Below are 21,264 nucleotides of genomic sequence, written 5' to 3' on the forward strand. Positions count from 1 at the left end.
TGGCAAGGGCATAAGGCAGCTACAATTCATACACTGTTGGCTGTGTAAAATTATACAACTACTTTGGTAAAACTTTTTTGCAGTTGCTTATGAAACTAAGTACTCACCTGTTTTATGACAGAGCAGTTTCACTTTTAGCTATATACCTTAGTGAAATGAAAACATATCCACAACTGAAAATCTTCTACAAAGCAAAAGAAACCATCAAGAGAGCAGGGAGACAGCTCACAGAATGGGAAAAAATATTTGTCAAATGTATGTCTGACAAAGGCCTAACATCTATGATCTACAAGGAACTCAAACGTGCTGAAAAGAAAAAAAAAACAAACAGCCCCAGTACAAAGTGGACAAAAGATATGAATAGACACTTTTCAAAAGAAGACATATGAGCAACCAACAGATACATGAAAAATGTTCAGCCATACTAATCATCAGAAAAATGCAAATTAAAACCACACTGAGGTACCACCTAACTCCAGTCAGGATGGCCATCATCAATAACTCAAAAAACAACAGATGCTGGATAGGATGTGGGGAAAAGGGGGCACTTCTACGCTGTTGTTGGGAGTGTAAACCGGTACAACCTCTGTGGAAAACAGTGTGGCAATTCCCAAAAGATCTAAAAATTGACCTTCCATATGACCCAGCAATCCCTCTTCTGGGAATATACCTGGAGGAACTCAAATTACTCCATGAAAAAGATATCTGCGGCCGGGCTCGGTAGCTCAGCCTGAATTCCCAGTGCTTTGGGAAGCCGAGGTGAGTGGATTTCCTGAGCCTGCGAGTTCGAGACCCACCTGGGCAACTTGGCGAGACCTCATCTCTACAATAAACCAAAATTAACTGGGCGTGGTAGCACATGCCTTGTAGTTCCAGCTACTTGGAAGGCCGAGGTGGAAGGATCACCGGAGCCCAGCAGGTCGAGGCTGCGGTGACGGGGAGCGTGCCACTGCACTCCAGTCTGGGTGATGGAGTGAGACTCCAACTCAAAAAATAAAAATAAATAAAAGAAAAAGATATCTGCACATGCATGCCTACTGCAGCATCATTAACAATAGCAAAAACATGGGACCAACTGTGTTCCCCATTGGAAGTGGACTGGATAAAAAACAGTTGTACATATACACAGTGGAATATTACACAGTCATAAAGAAGGACAAAGTTATGAACTTTGCAGCAACTTGGATGAATTTAGAGTCCACAATACTCAGTGATCTATCAAGAAACAAAGAATTGAGTACCACATGTTCTTACTCATAAGTAGACCCTGAACAATGATCATAATACCATAGGAAAGGGATTGGCAGTAATGGGAAACTGCCAGGGGAAGCGGGGGCACACTTCATCAATAAGGTACCTGATCTCAAACCAGGCGAAGTAGGGACCAAAGTTAGGCCTAAACTTTACCTGTACAATGATCATTTGTGTATCTAATCCTGAAGTGTACCCTACATACTTAAAATAAAAAAATTAAAAAAGAAAACATATCCTCAAAAACACTTTTATATGCAGCTTTATTCATAATAACCCCAAACTGGAAACAGTCCAGGCATCTATTCACAAAATAATAGACAAACAGAATGGAGCAGGCAAAACTAATTAAACTGTGATTTCCTCTGGGAAAAAAATTAAACTGTGATTTCCTCTGGGTTGTGTGTGAAGGAGTATGGGGATTCTTCCAATAGTGATAGTAGTATTTTATGTCTCAATAGTGGTTTGAGTTACAAAGGTACATCCATTTGTCAAAACTCAGTAAGTGTATATTTAATATTTTTATACATCATTGCATATAAATTTTAACTTAAAACAAATACATAAACAAATATGAACTCTAATAATATAAATATTGAGGTATTTTAGAGAGATGTATACTGATATCTGCAGTGCGCTTTCAAATGCATAAAATAAGATTATCTGATAAATGGATAGATGAAGAGATAAGTGATAAAGAAAGTATAGTAATATCTTAATGGTAGAATCTAGGTGGAGGTTTATACTTTTCTATATGTTTAAGAACGTTGGAAAAATATTGTTTTAGGTAATGGGTATACAAGAGATGACTGAGGGAGAGTTTCCCAGAGGAACTTATCCAGGGGAGGTGAATTAATATTTACATAGCTCCTACTACAAGTCAGGAGCAATAGTTTATTTTTATCTTCCCAAAACTGGGTATAGTAGGCATTATTGCTATAACTGAAAACTCATGACCAGCAAGTTAAGTGACTTGTCCAAGGCTAAGAATCAATAAATGGCAGTCAGGATTTCACACTTCCTTCTGATTACTACTCTTTGTAGTATATCAAGTTTTACAGCTACCTTCATCCTGCCTCTGCACCCCATATCTCCTTCCTTTATTGTTTTTCCTTAGCACTTATCATCATTTGTTATATTATATATTTGCTTATTTATTTTTTATTAATTGTCTCCTCCCACTAGAATGAGAATTCCACAAGGGTCAGGAATGTTTGTGTGCTTTGCTCACAGTTGCATCTCCAGTGGCAAGAACAATGGCTGGCTCTTGGTAGATGCTCAAGAAATATTTGCTGAGTAAATTGAATTAATGCACAGTAGGTGTTACCTTGGAATAAGTAGAAGCAGGAAAGGTAATCCATATTCAAAGCATCATAAGAAAATGCTTGGCTACAAAATGCACAATTGGCTCCAGAAGCCTAAAGCAGTTTGGTGTAGCTAGGACAGAATGTGTGTGGGAAACACAAATTGCACGGTATGATGCTAGAAGAGTAAGAAGAGATCAGATCATGCAGAACCTTATAAGTCATGAGGAAGACTCTGTTCTTTCTCTGACAGACATTGAGGAGGCTTAGGATCCTAACAGGGGGGCAAAAGATAAGAATTGTATTTCAGGAAGAATGTCCTAGCTGTAGCATGAAAAATGAATACAAGGGAGGCTCATGGTGGAAGCAAGGACATCAGTGAAAACTTCAGCAATGGTACATAAGAGAATGGTCTCACTGAAAGAATGGCATTGTAGATAGAAAGCAGGGGATGGTTTGAGAAAAATTCAGGAGGTAGAGTCGATAAGATTGTGTAGTTTGAAGGAGAGGGAAAAATTAAATATTACTCTTGGTTTATTGTTTGGGAAACTTGGTGTATGGTGGTGCCATTCAGTGACACTGCGGAAACAAGTGAAAGAGTGGGCTTAAAATGAGTGGATATGATGAGTTCAGTTTTGAATGTTATATATTTTTTTGTATTTTAAAAGATATCTAAGTTGTGATATCCAGTAGTCAATTAGATACCCTGGTCAAAATCTGGGCTAAAGACATAGATATTGCCATTACGACTTTGGATGCTGTAACTAATCACTGAGGATAATTTAATAACTGTTTTTCATTTTAATAGTGTTGTCATTTAAAAACGACTACCACAATATCTGCCCCCTCCAAATAATTTAATATTAGCCTATTTATTATTCCATGGGAATTATAATAAGAATATAAATTATTCTATAATAAAAAGCTATAGAGTAGTAAGATTAAAATGTGGCATTATATTAGAAAGCTATTATTTGGCAAATAGATTACATGGGGGATAGTTCTTTGGCACTCACCTGATCAGATACAGCTCTTTGTTCCATGGGTATATATTTAAGACTGGTCCAATCCCTATCATGTGGTTGCGACATTGTCCAGTATCTTCAATATATTCATGCTTCAATGGCACTTTGCTGAGGAGTTCAAATTCCTCAGGAGCTTTTTGAAGTACCTGTTCTGCTGCATAGAATCCATCTACTAGCAGTGTCCTGCCACCTGTTCCTTCATGTTTAAGACAGTGAAACACTTGAATGCTAAAGAGGGAAAAGAAAAGTAAGTTCTTCTGTCCACTGGAGAAGAGAGAACATATCAAAATTATAGAAAATTATACACAAAATTATTATTAAAACTACTTGTGTTATTTTCTTTTGATGATGAAATAAATCTCATTTCCTAATTGTCTCTCATAGCCAGTTGTGCTTTTTGTGTTTTAAAATATTAATGCCACTAGATGTTTCATCTAAACATATCTAACATCTATATGTACTAGACCCTGGGAATACAGGCATGAATAAGATATAGCCTCTGTTTTTAAGAAGCTCATTGTCTAGTAAGAAGAGATGAAGCAAATAAATACCAATAACTAATGATAAGTGCTTTAATAAAGTTGTATATGAGATATAGTGGGACCATAAAGAAATGAATAATCTGTTCTAGTGGGATGTTGTATAATTAAATATTTTGGGGAAAAATAAGATGGCTTTGCCTAGTCTTCAAGAATGAGCAAGAATCGAACTAGAATGAGATTGAGGTGAGCAGAAGGCATTCTAGGCAGAGAAAAAGCATGACCAAAGATAGCAATGTAAAACAACAAGGCATATTTAAGGAAGAGAGTAAGAAGTTTCTATTGGCATAGCATAGAGAACTACATAATACTTTTAATCAGTGAAACTATGTAGCCATACTGACATTTTAAAGAGTTGATTATGGTGATACTGTGGAAGGTGAATTGGTAGGGAGCAAGATGAAAAAAATTTGAAAATTAACTTGAATAACTGAAATAGGAAATAAAAGTATTGAGAGCTTGGGCTTAGAGAGATGTGTTATAGAGGACACACATGAGAGATACAACCAAGGTAGAACTGGCAGAATTTGATAACTGATTATATATGGAGAATGAAGAACAGACAGAAATCTAGAATGACTCCAGGTTTCTCACTTGGGCAACCTGAAAAATGATAACACTATTTACTAAGACAGAGGTTGCAGGCAGATAATGAGAAGGTATGAGGGGTTAAGGAAGAAGTTCAGTTTAGGGCCATGTTGAAATAACCAAATCATATGTATCCGAATATGTCAACAGGAGAAAGGGAGGGTGACTATTAATGGACTGGAAACACTAAAGTAGAATTTTTAAATTAATGAGTAAAAATACATAGGAATTTAATCAAGTAAGCAAAAATAAGAAACATTAAGCAAATTACAATAAGAGATAAACATAAGGAGAGATGGAATAGAATCAAGAGGAATCTAATATGAATGCAAGTAAAACGAAAATAAGTTCTGGCCATACTGAAATTTCTGTGAAACTTTTAGGTTAGGATTATTTAGTGGCCAGTTAAAGATGTTTAACTCAGAAGAGAGGTAAATTTTGTAATCTATGGGTGGTAGCTAAAGCCAAAAGCACAAAATAAGTCATTTGGAGAGATCATTTCAAGTAAGAAAAGAGAAAAAAAGAGAATACCTTGAGGAACAATAATATTTAGAACATGAACAGAGGAAAATAAGCCAGCAAAGCAAGCTGAGGAAAAATGGTCAGAGGTATAGAAAGAAAGAATGGATATTTAAGAAGAGATAGTAGTTAATGGTACTACACTGCAAGGGTCAAGTAAGATGAAGGCACACACCGGATATGGCAATAAGTTAGTTGCTGGCAATTATGCAAAGAGTAACTTTAATTAGGAGGTGGATGAGTTTGGAAACCTAGCTGCCTATGGATTTGAGGGGTGAATAGGAAGTAAGAATGAAACAATGTTTAATATAGATAATTATTTTAATAAGTTTAGCTCTGGAGGGGAAGAGAAAGACATGGCTGTAGCTAGAAGAAGACAAAGTCCAAGGAGATACAAAAGTAGAGGACTGAGATATGAGAAGCTGATAGAGGAAGGAGTCAGTAGTTATGGAAGGGCCAAAGACAGAGAAGAGAGAAATCCCGAAGGAGGCAGGGAAAGATGAGATACAGAGCAAAGGTAGCTTTAGACAGGACAAGGCATACAATCATGAAGATGGTGATGACTACAAGGAATAAAATGATAATGATAATAGACAATATTTACTGAATACTTAATGTGTGTCAGGCAGTATGCCAAGTGCCTTAAATACAGCATATAATTTAATCCCTTAGCAACACTAAAGGATAAGTTTGATTTCTAATGCTATTTTACAGATAAAGAAACCAAGGTATAGAAAGGTTAACTTACTTGTCCAAGATCACAAATTTAACATATGTTCAGGCTGGGATGCAGATTCAGGTCTGGTTGATGCCATAGCCTGAACTCTTAACCATTATTACCATATTGCTAATCTACTTATTCCTTGCCATTGATTAGAAAGGGATAAACAGTTGTTTATCTCTGTTAGTGACCATAAAAGTAGAAGTTAGTCAATATTTGAACCTCAGCCCCTGTCACCACTTCTTATCCCATCTTCTCTTTCTTCCTTCTGCATCCCCTAGAATTAGGGTGCAGGGCTGTTGGTCTCTGCATATATTAATAACATTGAACAGGATGTCTAAAAGCTGTTTTTTCCTTCCTCCTATGAACACAATATTCTTGAATTCCAAACCCTTAAAGGAAATCAATGTAGCCATAATCAATTGCATATTATCCTCTCATACAGTCTTCAAAAATAAAATCTGTATGCACATTCACTTTACTAATATTTTGTATCTCAGGCTCATTATCTTATTTTGTATTAATGTTTTAAAGCAAAGTTTATTAGAGAAAAAAGAGGGGAAAGATAGACATGCCAGGGCTGTCATAGGTGAGAGAACCCACCAGGCTCATCATCTTATATGCACAAGCAAGATCAACAATAACAAAAAATAATCACAGAGGTACTTCTAATAAGTAGTAAATTGTAGGATAGTTAGGTGTAGTATATATTATCTTAGGCTTAAGAATTTCTGATGCCATGTGAAAAAAGTTATTCTTTGCAACTTTTTGTAAACCAGATTAAAATTCCTCTTAATACTATACCCAAAGCAGCTGTGTTTGCATGAATGACTCTTTTGCAATATGTTTTGTTTTGTTTTTTGAGGGAGGTCTCACTCTGTTGTCTTGGCTGGAGTGCAGTGACATGATCATGGCTCACTGCAGCCTCGAACTCTTGGGCTAATGCAATTCTCTGATCTCAGCCTCCTGAGCAGTTGGGACTATAAGCATGTGTCACCATGCCCAGCTAAATTTTTGATTTTTTGTAGAGACAAGCTATTACTATTTTGCCTAGGCTAGTCTTGAACTTCTGGGCTCAAGCAATTCTTCCACCTCTGCCTCCCAAAGTATGCAATATGTTAATAACTAAATGGAAGCAAACTTTACAAATTCTAAAACTAACGGTTAGCTAATATATTTGGTGGGGGATAATTTATAATTACTCTGAAAAAAATATAAATTTAACAAAGTTAAAAGTCCATTTACATAGTAAGGTGGGTCTTTAAATATTTTTTATTCCTATGTGTCTAAAGAAGACTGAACTAGGGTATTTCAAAATGATCATGCTTCTAGGCAAAGGCAAAGAAACAGTCACACAAATTCATAGTAACAGATTTGATCTTGGTTCAAACAAAATAGAAAATAATTAAGAAACTATCAAGACCATTATGTGTAAAAACCATATTTTGTAAAAATCTATTCCATTTACCCACAAGGCTCTTGAAAATAGGTAGTGTCAGTGTGTCGATCCAGAGCTAGCTTGGTGTATGCAGTGTCACCTCTGGAGAAGTCTGAAGTGAAATACCACATCCTTCCATAGATGGTTTCTCTGTAAATGAAATAAAGGAAGACCTATTAGCTATTTGAAATTTTCATTCTTTTCCTTCAAAACTCTTTCTAATGTTTTGTTTTGTTACTCACAAATAACAATAGATTTTTTGGGTTCCAGATTTCTATCCATAAGGTGAAAATGACAGCTGAACACAATGCCAGTCTTGACAATTCTGTCACTGAAGAAGATTCTAGAAAGTTGAGGGAAAAACTGTGGAAGTATAATGCATTCTGAGAGCTTAGAGAATCATCCCACTCTGTTTGTGTCTATTTTTCAGAGTCTTCAGTCAAGGTTTTTTTCCTGTACTCTCCTTCTTTCATAGAAAAAGATGATGTGGCTGCTTCTAAAAGTGATTTTTTTACTTTATTAAAAATTTTAAGCTGTTGTCTTTTATTAATATTATTATTTTCAATAACAGCATTCATTTGCTAATATCTTGGAAAATCCAATTTGCAAGGGTGACTGAAGAGTTTCTATATTCTTCATATGACATGGTAATGATTAATGTAAACCTTTACTCATCTTTTGGACATGGAGCTAATAAGGAAAAGAAAAATGAATAGATTATGTTAGCAAGTATTTAGTGACACTTCCTGTGTTATTGTTGCATTTCTCCTTGAGATATACTTCATAGATTTGATTTTGTAATTATTTTCCTGGTGAGCCCAAATCTGACTAAAGGTCATGTTGATTCTTAGCTTTCAGAGTTTCAGGGTTTATCTTATTCCAAGTCCAAATAGGAAGTACTCTTCCATTTGAACTATGAGGAGGAACCAAAAAAACAAAAAACAAAAACAAAAACAAACAAACAAACAAAAACGGAATTATTTTTTGGAGGATGGGCTCCTTGTAGTACAGGCTTCCTCCGCTAGGTAAGTGTTGTAGGAAGTCATTGGCATCAGTGTTGTGATGTAGCATTGTTGTGAGAGGCTGCATTCGGCTTCAGTTTTTGTTTTTTGAGATTCTTTCAATGCTTTTGCAAATTTCATGACGGTGATTTACATGAAAAATTTGCCTGCACAGTGCTGAATGTTCAGCAGTTTTTACCAAAAAGGCATAACCCCTGTGCCCCACCCTCCCTATTCACCCCACTCGTCCTGAGTGATGTTTTTTTTGTTTCCTCAGATGGAAAAAGTCCTCAAAGGGAAACGTTTTGCTGATGTAGAAGAGGTAAAACAAAAAAACAGCAGAAGCATTAAAAGGTATCAAAATTGATGAGTTCTAAAACTGTTTTGAGCAGTGGAAAAAGCCGAAGGTGACTGAAGCTTAAACATGTAAGAATGAATACACAATTTTTAATAAACAAATTCAGTTTGGGGGGGCTTCCCCCTCGTATAACACCTAAAGTTCTCTCGATTCATTGCTCACTAGCACTGTTTCTTTCACTTAAAATTTCTCAAACTGTCTTTCAAACTAAATGGTTCAAAGATGCTGCTGATTATGCTCTACCAGCACAGGGCAAATGACCTAGCATACTATCTGCTACACAATGAGCTATACCTGGGTCTTATTAAGTAAAAGGCAAGTAGTAATTATAATAAAGTAGGTTTACATCGCATTTAGTACTATAGGAGATAAATCTACATACCACCCAGAAGTGCAGAATGGTAATGAAAACACTACTGTGCTTAGGACCAGGAAACCTGAGCTATTTGAATCCCAGTTCTAAGTATCACTTACTAGCAGAGCAATTCCTGGCAAACTGCTTAGTATGTCTGAGTGTCAGGTGCCTCATTAGTAAGATAGGGGACAAAACACAAACTGAAAGGATTACAATAATGACCAAAAGGAAATAATGGGTGTGAATGTGCTGGTTAAACGCTATATACTGTTTTAAGGAAGCATCATTAACAATCAGTCTCTGAATCAAGCCTTAGGAATCATAGAAGTGCAAAACTGAATAATCTTTAGGCACCATATTATTCAATCCTTTTTTGAATAAACGAGGAAATAGATGACAGTGAGGGTCAAGGGTGTGTGTGTGTGTGTGTGTGTGTGTGAAATAGACTTGCCTATGGTCACACAACTGCTTGATGGTAGAACTCAGACTACTACCTGCTTCTCTTTACTTACAGTCGGTGCTCTTTCTAGTTTACAATGACACCTCTCACTTTGCGGATCACTGGGTTAGAAAAATATACCAATGATTTTGACGTCTTCATTATATTTTACACATAAGTGTCTTTAGAGTCTAGAAATTCAGGCCTCAAATTACTTCAATTGAGAATCCTCTTATTAATGATACCAAATATTCGGGATTGAAAACAAGGGTGACAGTACCTATTACACCGATTGATTGATTTATGCTCATGCTCTGGAAATTAATTATAGTATTGTGGATTTCAGTAAACTAATGAATTACCTGATCAAGCTGATCCTTTCTGCCAACTTCTGTGTGTGCTCTTGAGTGGGAGGGACATTTTCTACAAATGCAATTCCATACAGCAGAAAGTTTTGCAAAAACTTCTTCAGTCCCTCATTGGTTTCTAAGAAGCTCTGGAAATCTACAGATGGAACTTGGGCTTGCTGGTAGATTTCAGCATTCCATAATATTCTAGGCTGAATGACCTTTTGTTTCTGCCCTTCATAGCTGTTTTTCACCAGCCACTTCAAATCATATCTAGTCACATGACCATCTGACCCTTTTAAGGGGAAAAATAAAAGGCATTAAAATAGTAATTACAAATAATGCCAGTAATTTATTAGTTAAGAATGTTTTTCTTAGCAACCAATTACCCAGAACTGTATTGTTTATAAAACAAAATTAAAATGAGTGCCTAGAATGGTTCTGAGACAGAAATATTTGTGGGTTGAGCAGTATGCATGAATAAAGTGAATGAATGACTGAACAAATAAATCTTCACAGAAGGTAAATATATTTACAGAATTACAGCTGCATGGTAAAAGATCTTCTGGGACATTCATCAAGTCATCAAAGAATGGTAAGCCAAGTAGGGTTTTAGCCTACTTAGCACAATCACCTCTTGCCCCCATCCCCATCTTCCATCTATATAGGAACTCAATATTTGAGCTAGAAAGGACTAATCTTTATTTACAGATGGAAAAGAGTCAGTTTGTGACTCATGTAGTAATACACAACTAAGTACCAAAAGTGGAACTAAAACTCCACCGTCTTACTTCAGGCAGTTCAGTATTCTATGCTCTCTTCATATACTACATGACTTAGGACTTTTTTGTCTTATAATACAATGTTGACACATGATAAAGTGACTTTGTAAGTGACTTCACCTACTGTGCAAAAAAAAAAAATTAAAAAACCAATCCCAAAATGCCTTAGAAAATCTTCAGAATAAACAAAGGAAGCAGCAAAAGCATGAAAGGTTATGTTGGCAATTTGTTTCTCTTTTATACTTCTTTCTCTCCTTCCCTCTCCTTGATAACAAAAGGATATCACACTTATTGTAAACAATTTGAGTTTTTTTTTAAAGATGGCTAACATGGGGCATCACATGCCAGTTCTCCTCAGAAGGAAGATCGAAGTTGCTTGGTGGATGCCTATGTTTTGAGTAGAAAATAGAGGGAGAAGAAACTGGAACTGCCAGAGCACTCATGCGAGGAGGCTGGGATGCACAGAGAAAAATAAAGAAGGAAGAGTTGTACTGAGATTGACCCCCGAAGAGCTTAGAGCCCAACAGAAAGGGTAAGTGAGAATGCATCCCTGACCTCTCACCCCTGCAACAATCTGCTGACTGCTAAACATTTGGGGAGCCCCTCAGTTCCAATAACCCAAGGAAGCACTGTCTGTGGCAGTTGGAGATCTTCTCAGGAACAGAAAACTGGGTGCGAGCTACACAGCTGTGCCGAATACCTGTGGGCCCAGGTCAAAATGGCAGGCTCCCTACTGGATGCCCACCTGTGGGGGCCATTATCTTGCTCAGTGATCACCTGCCTGACGGTGAACCACTGTACTGCCAAACTACTTGTTGGCTTCCCCCACAACCTGCTTTGATTCTGACAAGCATAGGGTGCTGGTGAGCCCAGAAAATGGTGGGTTCCCTAGAGACCTAACCTTCAGTGTAGACCTTTCCTAAGGGAGGGGGAAGTACAGCCCTCCAAAACCCCTCTTGAAACAAAAGAAATGCAAACTCAGTGTCAGTGGTTGAAGTAGGCAGCATCAAAGCCCAGGTACAGACTAGAAGAAGGGGCCATGTCTTACACCATGCCCTCCTCCCGGTGCACAGTTGCAAATGTGGCCACAGCTCTTCCTGTTGGAGCTTGGGGAGCTGTGCAGAAAGAAGCCAGTTCTCCTGCTTCTCTAGCAACTCTACCCCTCTGACAGTGAGCCTGCACAAGGAGAGAATGCTTTTTGCACTTTTTCTGGCACCCTACACCTGCTGAGGGCTAGTATGCAAAGAGTAAAGAACTTACTTTCCAGTTCTTACTCTTAAGCACTATCTACTAGGCTACAGCCTCAACAACACTACCAAACAAAAATATATCACTAAAACAAGCAACATATGAGAAAGTCACTGAACAATCCTATTTGCAACCGAGAAATCTGTACAGAGCTGTGACCCCTTGAAAATACCCAGAAATGAAGCCAATTGAACATACAGAACATACAATAGAGTCATACCCACAAGGGAAAATAGATTTTAAAAATCAAAAAGCTCCATTTAGAGGATAGAACATTTAAAAAAAGAAGCATCACTATCTCGGATGAGAAGAAATCAGTATAGTACCTCACCAATATAAGAAGCCAGAGCGTTTTTCTCAAAGGATCACACCAAGTCCCTAGCAATGAATACTAACCAGAATGAAATGCATAAAATGACAGATAAGGAATTCAGAATATGGATAGCAAAGAAATTCAATGAGATCCAAGCGAAGGTTGAAATCCAACACAAAGAAGATTGGGAAATGACCTAGAACTTGAAAGATGACATAACTATATTAAGAAAAAACCAAACTGAACTTCTGGAATTAAATAATTTATTACACAAATTTCAAAATACAGTTGGAAGCTTTAACAACAGATTAGACTAAGCAGAAGAAAGAATTTCAGAGCTCAAAGACTAGTCCATTGAATCAACCCAGTCAGACAAAAACAAAGAAAAATACTTTAAAATAATGAACAAAGCCTTTGAGAAATATGGGGTTTTGCAAAGTGACCAAACCTAAGACTTAACAGCATTCCTGGAGGAGAAGAAGAGACAGGAATCAACTTGTAAAACATATTTGAGGACCTAATTTAGGAGAATTTCCCCAATCTTGATAGAGAGGTTGACATGCAGATACAGGAAATTCAGAGAACTCCTGAAAGATATTATACAAGATGACCATCTCCAAGGCACATCGTCATGAGACTATCCAAGTTCAACATGAAATAAAACAATCTTCAAGGCAGCCAGAGAAAGGGTCATATCACCTATAAAGGGAAAATCATCAGAATAACAGCAGTCCACTCAGCAGAAACATTACAAGCCAAAAGACACTAAGGGCCCAGTTTTAGCACTCTTAAAGAAAAAAAAATATCAGTCAAGAGTTTTTTACCCACCAAACTAAGTTTCATAAACAAAGGAGAAATAAAATATTTCCCAGACAAGAAGTCACTAAGGGAATTCTTCACCATCAGTTTGGCCTTACAAGAGATGTTTAAGGGAGTTCTAAACATGGAAACAAAAGAATGATACAACCCACCACAAAAGCACACATAAGCATATAGCCCACAGACCCTATAAAGCAATTACACAATCAAGACTACAAAGTAACTAGCTAACAACACTATGATAGGAACAAAACTGCACATATCAATATTAACCTTGAATGTCAATGCCTAAGTGCTTTATTAAAAAAACAAATAAACAAACAAACAAGCAAACAAAACAGTGGCAAATTGGTTAAAAAAAAAAAAAGCAAGACCCATCCTTCTGCTGTCCTCAGGAGACCCATCTCACATCTAAAAACTCCCATGAATTCAAGGTAAAGGGATGGAGAAAGATCTACCATGCAAATGGAAAACAAAAAAGAGCAGAGGTCACTATTTTTGTATAAAAGAGACTTCAAACCAACAACAGTAAAAAAGACAATGAAGGACAGAACATAATGGTAAATGGTTCAATTCAACAAAAAGATATAACTACTCTAAGTATATGCACATCTAATATTGGAACATCCAAGTTTATAAAACAATTACTACTAGACCTGAGAAAAGAGATAGAACAATAACAAGCCATAAAATGGAATCAGTAATAAAACAAATCTACTAACCAAAAAAAAGTCCCGGACTAGATGAATTGACAGCCAAATTTATCAGTCATACAAAGAAAAGCTAGTATCAATCCTACTGAAACCACTCCAAAAAACTGAGTAGGAGAGATTCCTCCCTAACTCATTCTATGAAACCAATATCATCCTGAAATCTGGAAAAACACAACAACAAAAAAAGAAAACGACAGATGAATATCCATAATAAGGATAGATGCAAAAATTCTCAACAAAATTCTAGCAAATACATCCAGCAGCACATCAAAAAGATCATTCACCATGATCAGGTGGGCTTCATTTCTGGGACACCAGGTTGGTTTAACATACACAAGTCAGTAAACATAATCCACCACATAATTAAAAATAAGAACCAACGTGATCTTCTTAATAGATGCAGAAGAAGCACTCAATAAAATCTATTATTTCTTCATGATAAAAACTCTCAATCATCCAGGCATCAAAGAAACATCCTTCAAAATAGCAAGAGTCATCTAAGAGAAACCCATAGCCAACATCATACTGAATGGGCAGAAATTGGAAGCATTCTCCCCAAGAATGAGAACAAGACAAGGATGTTCACTCTCATCACTCCTATTTAACATAGTACTAGAAGTTCTAGCCAGAGCAATCAGGCAAGAGAAAAAATAAAAAGCATCCAAATAGGAAAAGATACATTCAAATTATTTCTCTACACAGATGATATGACTCCATATCTAGAAAATCCTGATGATTCTACCAGAAGATTCCTACATGTGATAAGCAATTTCAGATTGTCTCAGGATACAAAATTAACATTCAAAACTAGGTAGCATTTCCATACACCTACAATGTTTAAGCTGAGAACCAAATCAAGAATACAATCACATGTATACTAACCACAAAAATAAGTAAAATAACTGGGAATACATCTAACCAAAAAGGAGGTAAAAGATCACTATGATGAGAACTATAAAATACTGCTGAAAGAAATTAAAAATGACACAAATAAATGGAAAAACATTCCATGCTCATGGGCTGGAAAAATCGATAGCATTAAAATGTCCATACTTCCCAAAAAAACCTACAGATTCAATGCAGTGCCTATCAAATTACCAGCATCATTTTTCACAGAATTAGAAAAGACAATTCTAAAATTCATATGGAAGCAAAAAAGATCCCAGATAGTCAAAGCAATTATAAGCAAAACAAACAAACAAACAAACAAAAAATAAAAACAAGTCAAAGGTATCACATTACCTGATTTTGAACTTTACTACAAGACTACCAAAACAGCATGGTACTGGTATAAAAATAGACACATACACCAATGGAACAGAACAGACAACTTAGAAATAAAGCCACTGACCTACAATCAACTTATCCGTGACACAGTTGACAAAAGTAAATATTGGGGAAAAGGATACCCTATTTAGCAAATGGTGCTGGGGAAACCGGTAAACCATATACAGAAGAATGAAAATGGACTCCCTCTGTCTGACCATATACAAAAATTAATTCAAGATAGATTAAAGACTTAAATGTAAAACTTCAAATTATAAAAATCCTAGGAGAAAATCTAGAAATACTTTTCTGGACATTGACCTAGGCAAGGAATTTATGACTAAGTCCTCAAAAACAAACACAGAAAAAACAAATGTTGACAAGTGAGACCTAAGTAAACAAAAAAACTTCTGCATAGCAAAATAAACTATCCATAGAGTAAATGGACAACCTACAGAATGGGAGAAAACATTTGCAAACCATACATCTGACAAAGGACTAATATTCAGAATTAATAAGGAACTTAAGCAAAGAGACAAGAAATAAAAACTAAGTAACCCCATTAAAAATGGGCAAGGGACATGTACAGACATTTATCAACAGAAGATATCCAAGGAGCCAACAAACATGAAAAAATTCTCAACATCACTATAATCAGAGAAATGCAAATCAAAGACACAATGAGGTATCATCTCACACCAGCCAGATTGGCTATTATTAAAAAGACAGAAAACAACAGTTGTCTTCGAGATTGTGGAAAAAAGAGAACACTTATACACTATTTGTGGGAATGTAAAACAGTTTAGCCCCTGTGGAAAACAGTTTAGAGATTTCTCAAATAACTAAAAGTAGGATTACCATTAGGTCTAGCAATCCCACTACTGGGTATATACCCAAGGGAACACAAATTGTTCTACCAAAAAGACACCTGCACTTATATGTTTACTGCAATACTATTCACAATAGCAAATACATAGAACCAACCTAGCTGTCCAACAATGGTGGAGTGAATTAAAGGACATTAATAAGACCTCAAAGGAATATTAAGAACAACTGCATGCCCACAGGTTTGATAAATCACATGAAATGAACCAATTCCTTGAAAGACACAATCTACTACAACTCACAAAAGGAGAACTAAATAATATGAATAGGCTTGATCTATTTAAAAAATTGAATCTATAAATAATAAATATTCCAAGGAAAAGAAACAGGCCAGGATGGTTTCACTAGTGAATTTTGGCAAAGTGACACCAATTCTCTACAATCTCTTCTGAAAAGTAGAAGCAGAGGGAGCACTTTCTAATTCATGCTATAAGGCCAACATTGCCCTAATACCAAAACTAGACAGACGTTACAGACATATTTCCGCCATGTGAGGCTGAAGGGGAAGGCTGTTATCTGCAAACGTGGAAGCAGGACCTTACCAGAGACCTGACCTGCTTGAACCTGGATTCCCAGTTTCTACACCTCTGAGAAATGAATGTTGTTTAGGGCATACAATCCATGGTAATTTGTTATAGTAGCTCTAAGTGACTAAGATAGGGAGGCTCTTTTTCTACCACACGTCGATGCTCTGAAGTCTATAATAATCAGGACAGCATATTAGAAGAGTGATTGATAGAGAGACCAATGGAAAACAGCATATTATGGAACAAGAACATCTGTTTAAGGTACAAGAACTTATGACACAGCAAGTGTTGCCAGGCAGTGATAGAAATGACAGACACTTCAAAACAAGGGACAGGGACAAATTATTATCTATAGGAGAATAATCAATCTTCTGCTCATCATTGCCATGTACACTAATCACTTAATTGTAAACTTGTCTGTTTTCAGGAATTCTTATTCATTTTATGTTACTTCAGCTTACATTTAGATTGAATATGACTCTTGACATAGTTCCTAGTTCTCTACTTCCTCTCAGTTCCTTATCATGGTTGATCCAGATATCTCCCTTATACAGCCATCTCCTTGTTGCCATTTCCCTAAAGTACAACTAGATACAACCTACTTGACTCATTCCAACACCTCACATAGACTGCACAGATATATGGCAGTGACCACCTCTCAGTCACAGCGTGACTCCAGGAAACTTGTGTCTGCTACCTTTAAACACATCAATGAGAACCCCTTGAGGAAAAACTGCTTGGGTAACCTTCTGGACCCTAATTAAGGCTTCAGCCCATGGCCTCCCCTCCTTCTCCTGTTCTACAAACATTGGTAAAGTGTCCATGTTCCAGATAGCTCCCCAGTACCACTTGGAATTCAAACCATGCTATCCTTTCCTCTCTGGGATCTTCATGTAATACACTGTTTCTGTTCTTTTGTGTTGTTCAGTTGCCTCCTTTGTGTCTCATCTGACTGACACACCTGAACCTAATTTCTATCCAGGTCACGGCTTTCTTGGTAGGATTATCTTGGCAGTGGCTACCTTGGTAGAAATAAAATGGAAACTGATTAGACAAGAGCCACAAGGCATCTACCAGCATAAACAAGTTTCCTCTAAGAGAAAAACTTGGTCACTAGCTGGACATTTAAGCATTAGGCCCCCAACTAGGAAAAAAAGTGATAACCTACAGGTCACATTTGGCAGGCTTCCAAATTAACAAACTTGGAGGAGGTCTTCTGATTGATGGCTCACTTCCTGTCCTTTAGTAAAGACTCTTATCATGAGTTCTTCAAACTGTTGATGTACTACTGATTGATATATATCCTACTGACATTGAAAAGGACACTGATTTGTTTCTGAATCATGAAGTTTTGCTGATTTTCTTCCACACAGAACATTTAGCCTGTATGTTGTCATCTGTAGCTGGTGTTGCAACCTCTGTGTTGTACCTTCCAATGAAAAAGACAACTCTGATATGAGGAGTCCTCCTCCCTTCTTACTTATAAAGTATTCCAGGCTGGGCATGGTGGCTCATACCTGTAATCCCAGTACTTTGGGAGGCCTAGGTGGGAGGACTGCTTGAGCCCAGGAGTTCTAGACCAGCCTGGGCAACATAGTGAGTTCTCGTATCTACAAAAAAAAATCAATAAAAAATTAGCCAGGCATGGTGGTGTGTCCCTGTAGTCCCTGCTACTCGGGAGGCTGAGGCAGGAGGATTGTCTGAGCCAAGGAGGTCGAGGCTGTAATGAGCTGTGATCATGCCATTGCTCTCCAGCCTGGGTGATAGATTGAGTCCTCTACTCAAAAATTAAAAAAAAAAAAAGGTATTCCAAACAGACTTTGGCATACATTCAACTTTTTTGGTGTGTCTTTCTGGGTTGATCCTCAAGCTTGGCCTCCAATAAATCTTTATCAAATGAAAAAAATGAAGCAAAACAAATGAAAAAACAATTTGGAAAGCATAAAAATATATGAGGAAATTAAAAATCACTTGTACTTATCATTCTACCACCCAGATGAAACCATGATTGACAGCTGGGCATCATTCTTTACACTTTTTTTCTACGTATTATTTGACTTTATATAATATGTAATATATAATATATATATACATATATATGCAAACCTATATATTTGTACTCTATCACTGTACTCAACATTTTAACAATCACTTTTTATTATTTAAAATATTGAATCTTCATAAAAGTTAATTCTTAAGTTTGTAAAATACAGAGTACAAAGATTACCTAGCTAATCTGTTCTTCTGGGGTGTGTAGGTTTACTTTTGAAAAATGTCCTATTATTTAATAGTGATCGTCTCTATCCACATTTTTGCTAATTTTCTTAAAATAGAATGTATATCAAGGCTTTAAAAAAAATTTTAGATTCAGGGGATACACAAGCATATTCCTTACTTGGACATATTGTGTAGCGTTGGGGATTGGGTTTCAGTGAACATTGTCCTCTGTAGGTAGTTTCTGAACCCTAACCACCCCTCCTCCTCTGCCCTTATTGGTGTCCCCAGTGTCTATTATTTCCATGTTTGTGACCGTTTGGTTCCCACATGTTGTGTGTGTTTTCTGTTTCTGAATCAGTTTACTTAGGATGACGATCTCCAGCTCCATCCATGTTGCTGCAGAGAACATGATTTCATTCTTTTTACGGTTGCGTAGTATTCCATGGTATATATATTCCACATTCTTGCTATCTACTGAAGTAAAACTGCTATCTCATAATAATTTTATTTGCTTACTAATAAGGCTAATAAGAACTTTCAAACTATCTGTCAGACATCTATATTTCTTTAATGCAAGGGTCACCAAACTTTGGTCCATGTGCCAAAACTGTTTTGGAACAAGTGCACATCCATTTGGTTGCATATTGTCTATAGATGGTATACTCTACAACTGAAGAGTTGAATAGTTGTGACAGAGACCATACAGCCCACAAAGCCTAACAATATTTACCACCTGGTCCTTTACAGAAAATATTTGCTGATTTCTGCTTTAATGATTTGTTTGTTCACTTATTTCTCACATTTTTAATTGAAATATTTGTCCTTTTTTACAGTTTGACAATAGCACCATATATGTCAAGGGTATTTAGTCTTTGTCATATATTTTGCCAAGTTGGCTGGTTTTTAAAAAATAAAACTTTCTCTGGAATTTTTTTCTATTGTAGATAAATTAGTAGTCAATGTGTTGATTGTAAGCATTTTTTCCTCCAATGCTTTTTTTCTCTTAAATTTTTATTTGGAAAATATAGATTCACAGGGTGTTTCAAAGAAATGTACAAGTGTGGTGATTCCTAAAAGCTCTAAATATCGACCTTCCATATGACCCCGCAATCCCCCTACTGGGAATATACCCTGAAGAACTCAAATCACTCTATGAAAAAGATTCCTGCACACGTATGTTTATCGCAGCATTGTTCACAATAGCAAGAACCTAGAATCAACCATGCTGTCTATCAAAAGAGAAATTGATTAAAAAAATGTGGCACATATACACGATGGAATACTACGCAGCCATAAAAAAGAACAAAATCATGAATTTTGCAGCAACCTGGATGGAACTAGAGTCTATAATACTGAGTGACCTGTCACAGAAACAAAGATCTGAGTATCACATGTTCTCACTCATATAGCAGACCTTGAACATCCATTGTAATACTATAAAAAAAGGACTGACAGTGGTGGGAAACTATTGGGGGGGTAGGGAGGGGAAGGGAGGTGGGACTAACAGTAGTGAATATCTGTCTGGGGACGGGGATCAACAAGGGTGCCTGAATGGGGATCAACATGGGTGCCTTTATCAACAAGGGTGCCTGAACGATGCATATTTGTAAACCTAACCCTTAACTGTACCCCACAATTTTAAAATTAAAAATTAAAAAATAAAAACAAACAAAAACAACAGTACAATATCAAAACCAAGAAAGTGGCATTGGTACAATCCACAGAGCATATTCACATTTAACCAGTTAAACATATATTCATTTTTGTGTGTAAATATATGCAGCTCTATGCAGTATTGCATGTGTAACTTTGTGTAATCACCACTATCACAAACAAGATACTCAGCTGTACCATCACCACAAGTCTCCTTTGTGTTATCCCTTTATAGCTATACCTACCACCTCCTAACCTCCATCCCTAACTCCTGGCAACTGATAATCTGTTATCTACCTACATAATTATGCTATTTTATGAGTGTTACATAAATGGAATCATGCAGATTAGCTTTTTTGCTTCAGCATTATTTCATTGAGGTTATTCCAAGTTATTCTGTCTATCATTTAGTTCATTCCTCTTTATTGCTAAGTAGTATTCCATTATTTGGATGGTTTATTTAACCATTCAACCATTGTATAGTTTCCAGTTCTTGGCTATTACAAATAAGAATGATATGAGCATTAGTGTACAGTGTATTTTTATGTGAACACAAGTTTTAATTTTGGGGAGATAAATGCGTGAGTATGACTTCTGGGTTGTATGGTAGTTGCATTGTTTTTAAGACACTGCCAAACTGTTTTCCAAATGTAAAGTATGATTGATAGATCTCTACATCTTCTTTAGCATTTGGTGTTGTCACTATTTTTTATTTTAGTCATTCTGATAGGTATGTAGAGAAATCTCATTGCGATATTAACTTTCACTTCTCTAATGACTAACAATGCTGAACACTGTTTCATGTGTTTGTCATCTGTATATCCTATTCAGTAAAATGTCTGTGCATGTCTTTTCTCTATTTTAAATCAGATTGTTTATTTTTTAATGTCGGGTTTGGAAAGTTATTTAGTCCTAGCCTCAGTTAGGGGATGAAGATCTCCTATTTTCTTTTCCAG

General features: G+C 36.5%; 1 protein-coding gene across 2 annotated transcripts in view; it reads right to left on the reverse strand.

Annotated features, from left to right (window-relative positions):
- Positions 1-21,264, reverse strand: part of TMLHE (trimethyllysine hydroxylase, epsilon) — a 120,446-nt gene that overhangs the window by 15,564 nt on the left and 83,618 nt on the right. For both annotated transcript variants that reach the window (XM_021708603.1, XM_008050779.1), the window contains 3 exons: positions 9,901-10,180; positions 7,416-7,535; positions 3,572-3,808 (listed from right to left, as the gene is read on the reverse strand). In XM_021708603.1, coding sequence (XP_021564278.1) covers positions 3,572-3,808; positions 7,416-7,535; positions 9,901-10,180 — 637 coding nt within the window. The remainder of the gene's footprint in view (positions 1-3,571; positions 3,809-7,415; positions 7,536-9,900; positions 10,181-21,264) is intronic.

The sequence above is a fragment of the Carlito syrichta genome, unplaced genomic scaffold, assembly GCF_000164805.1.
Source record: "Carlito syrichta isolate Samal-C Ts95f unplaced genomic scaffold, Tarsius_syrichta-2.0.1 Scaffold62547, whole genome shotgun sequence".
NCBI classification, from domain to species: Eukaryota; Metazoa; Chordata; class Mammalia; order Primates; family Tarsiidae; genus Carlito; species Carlito syrichta.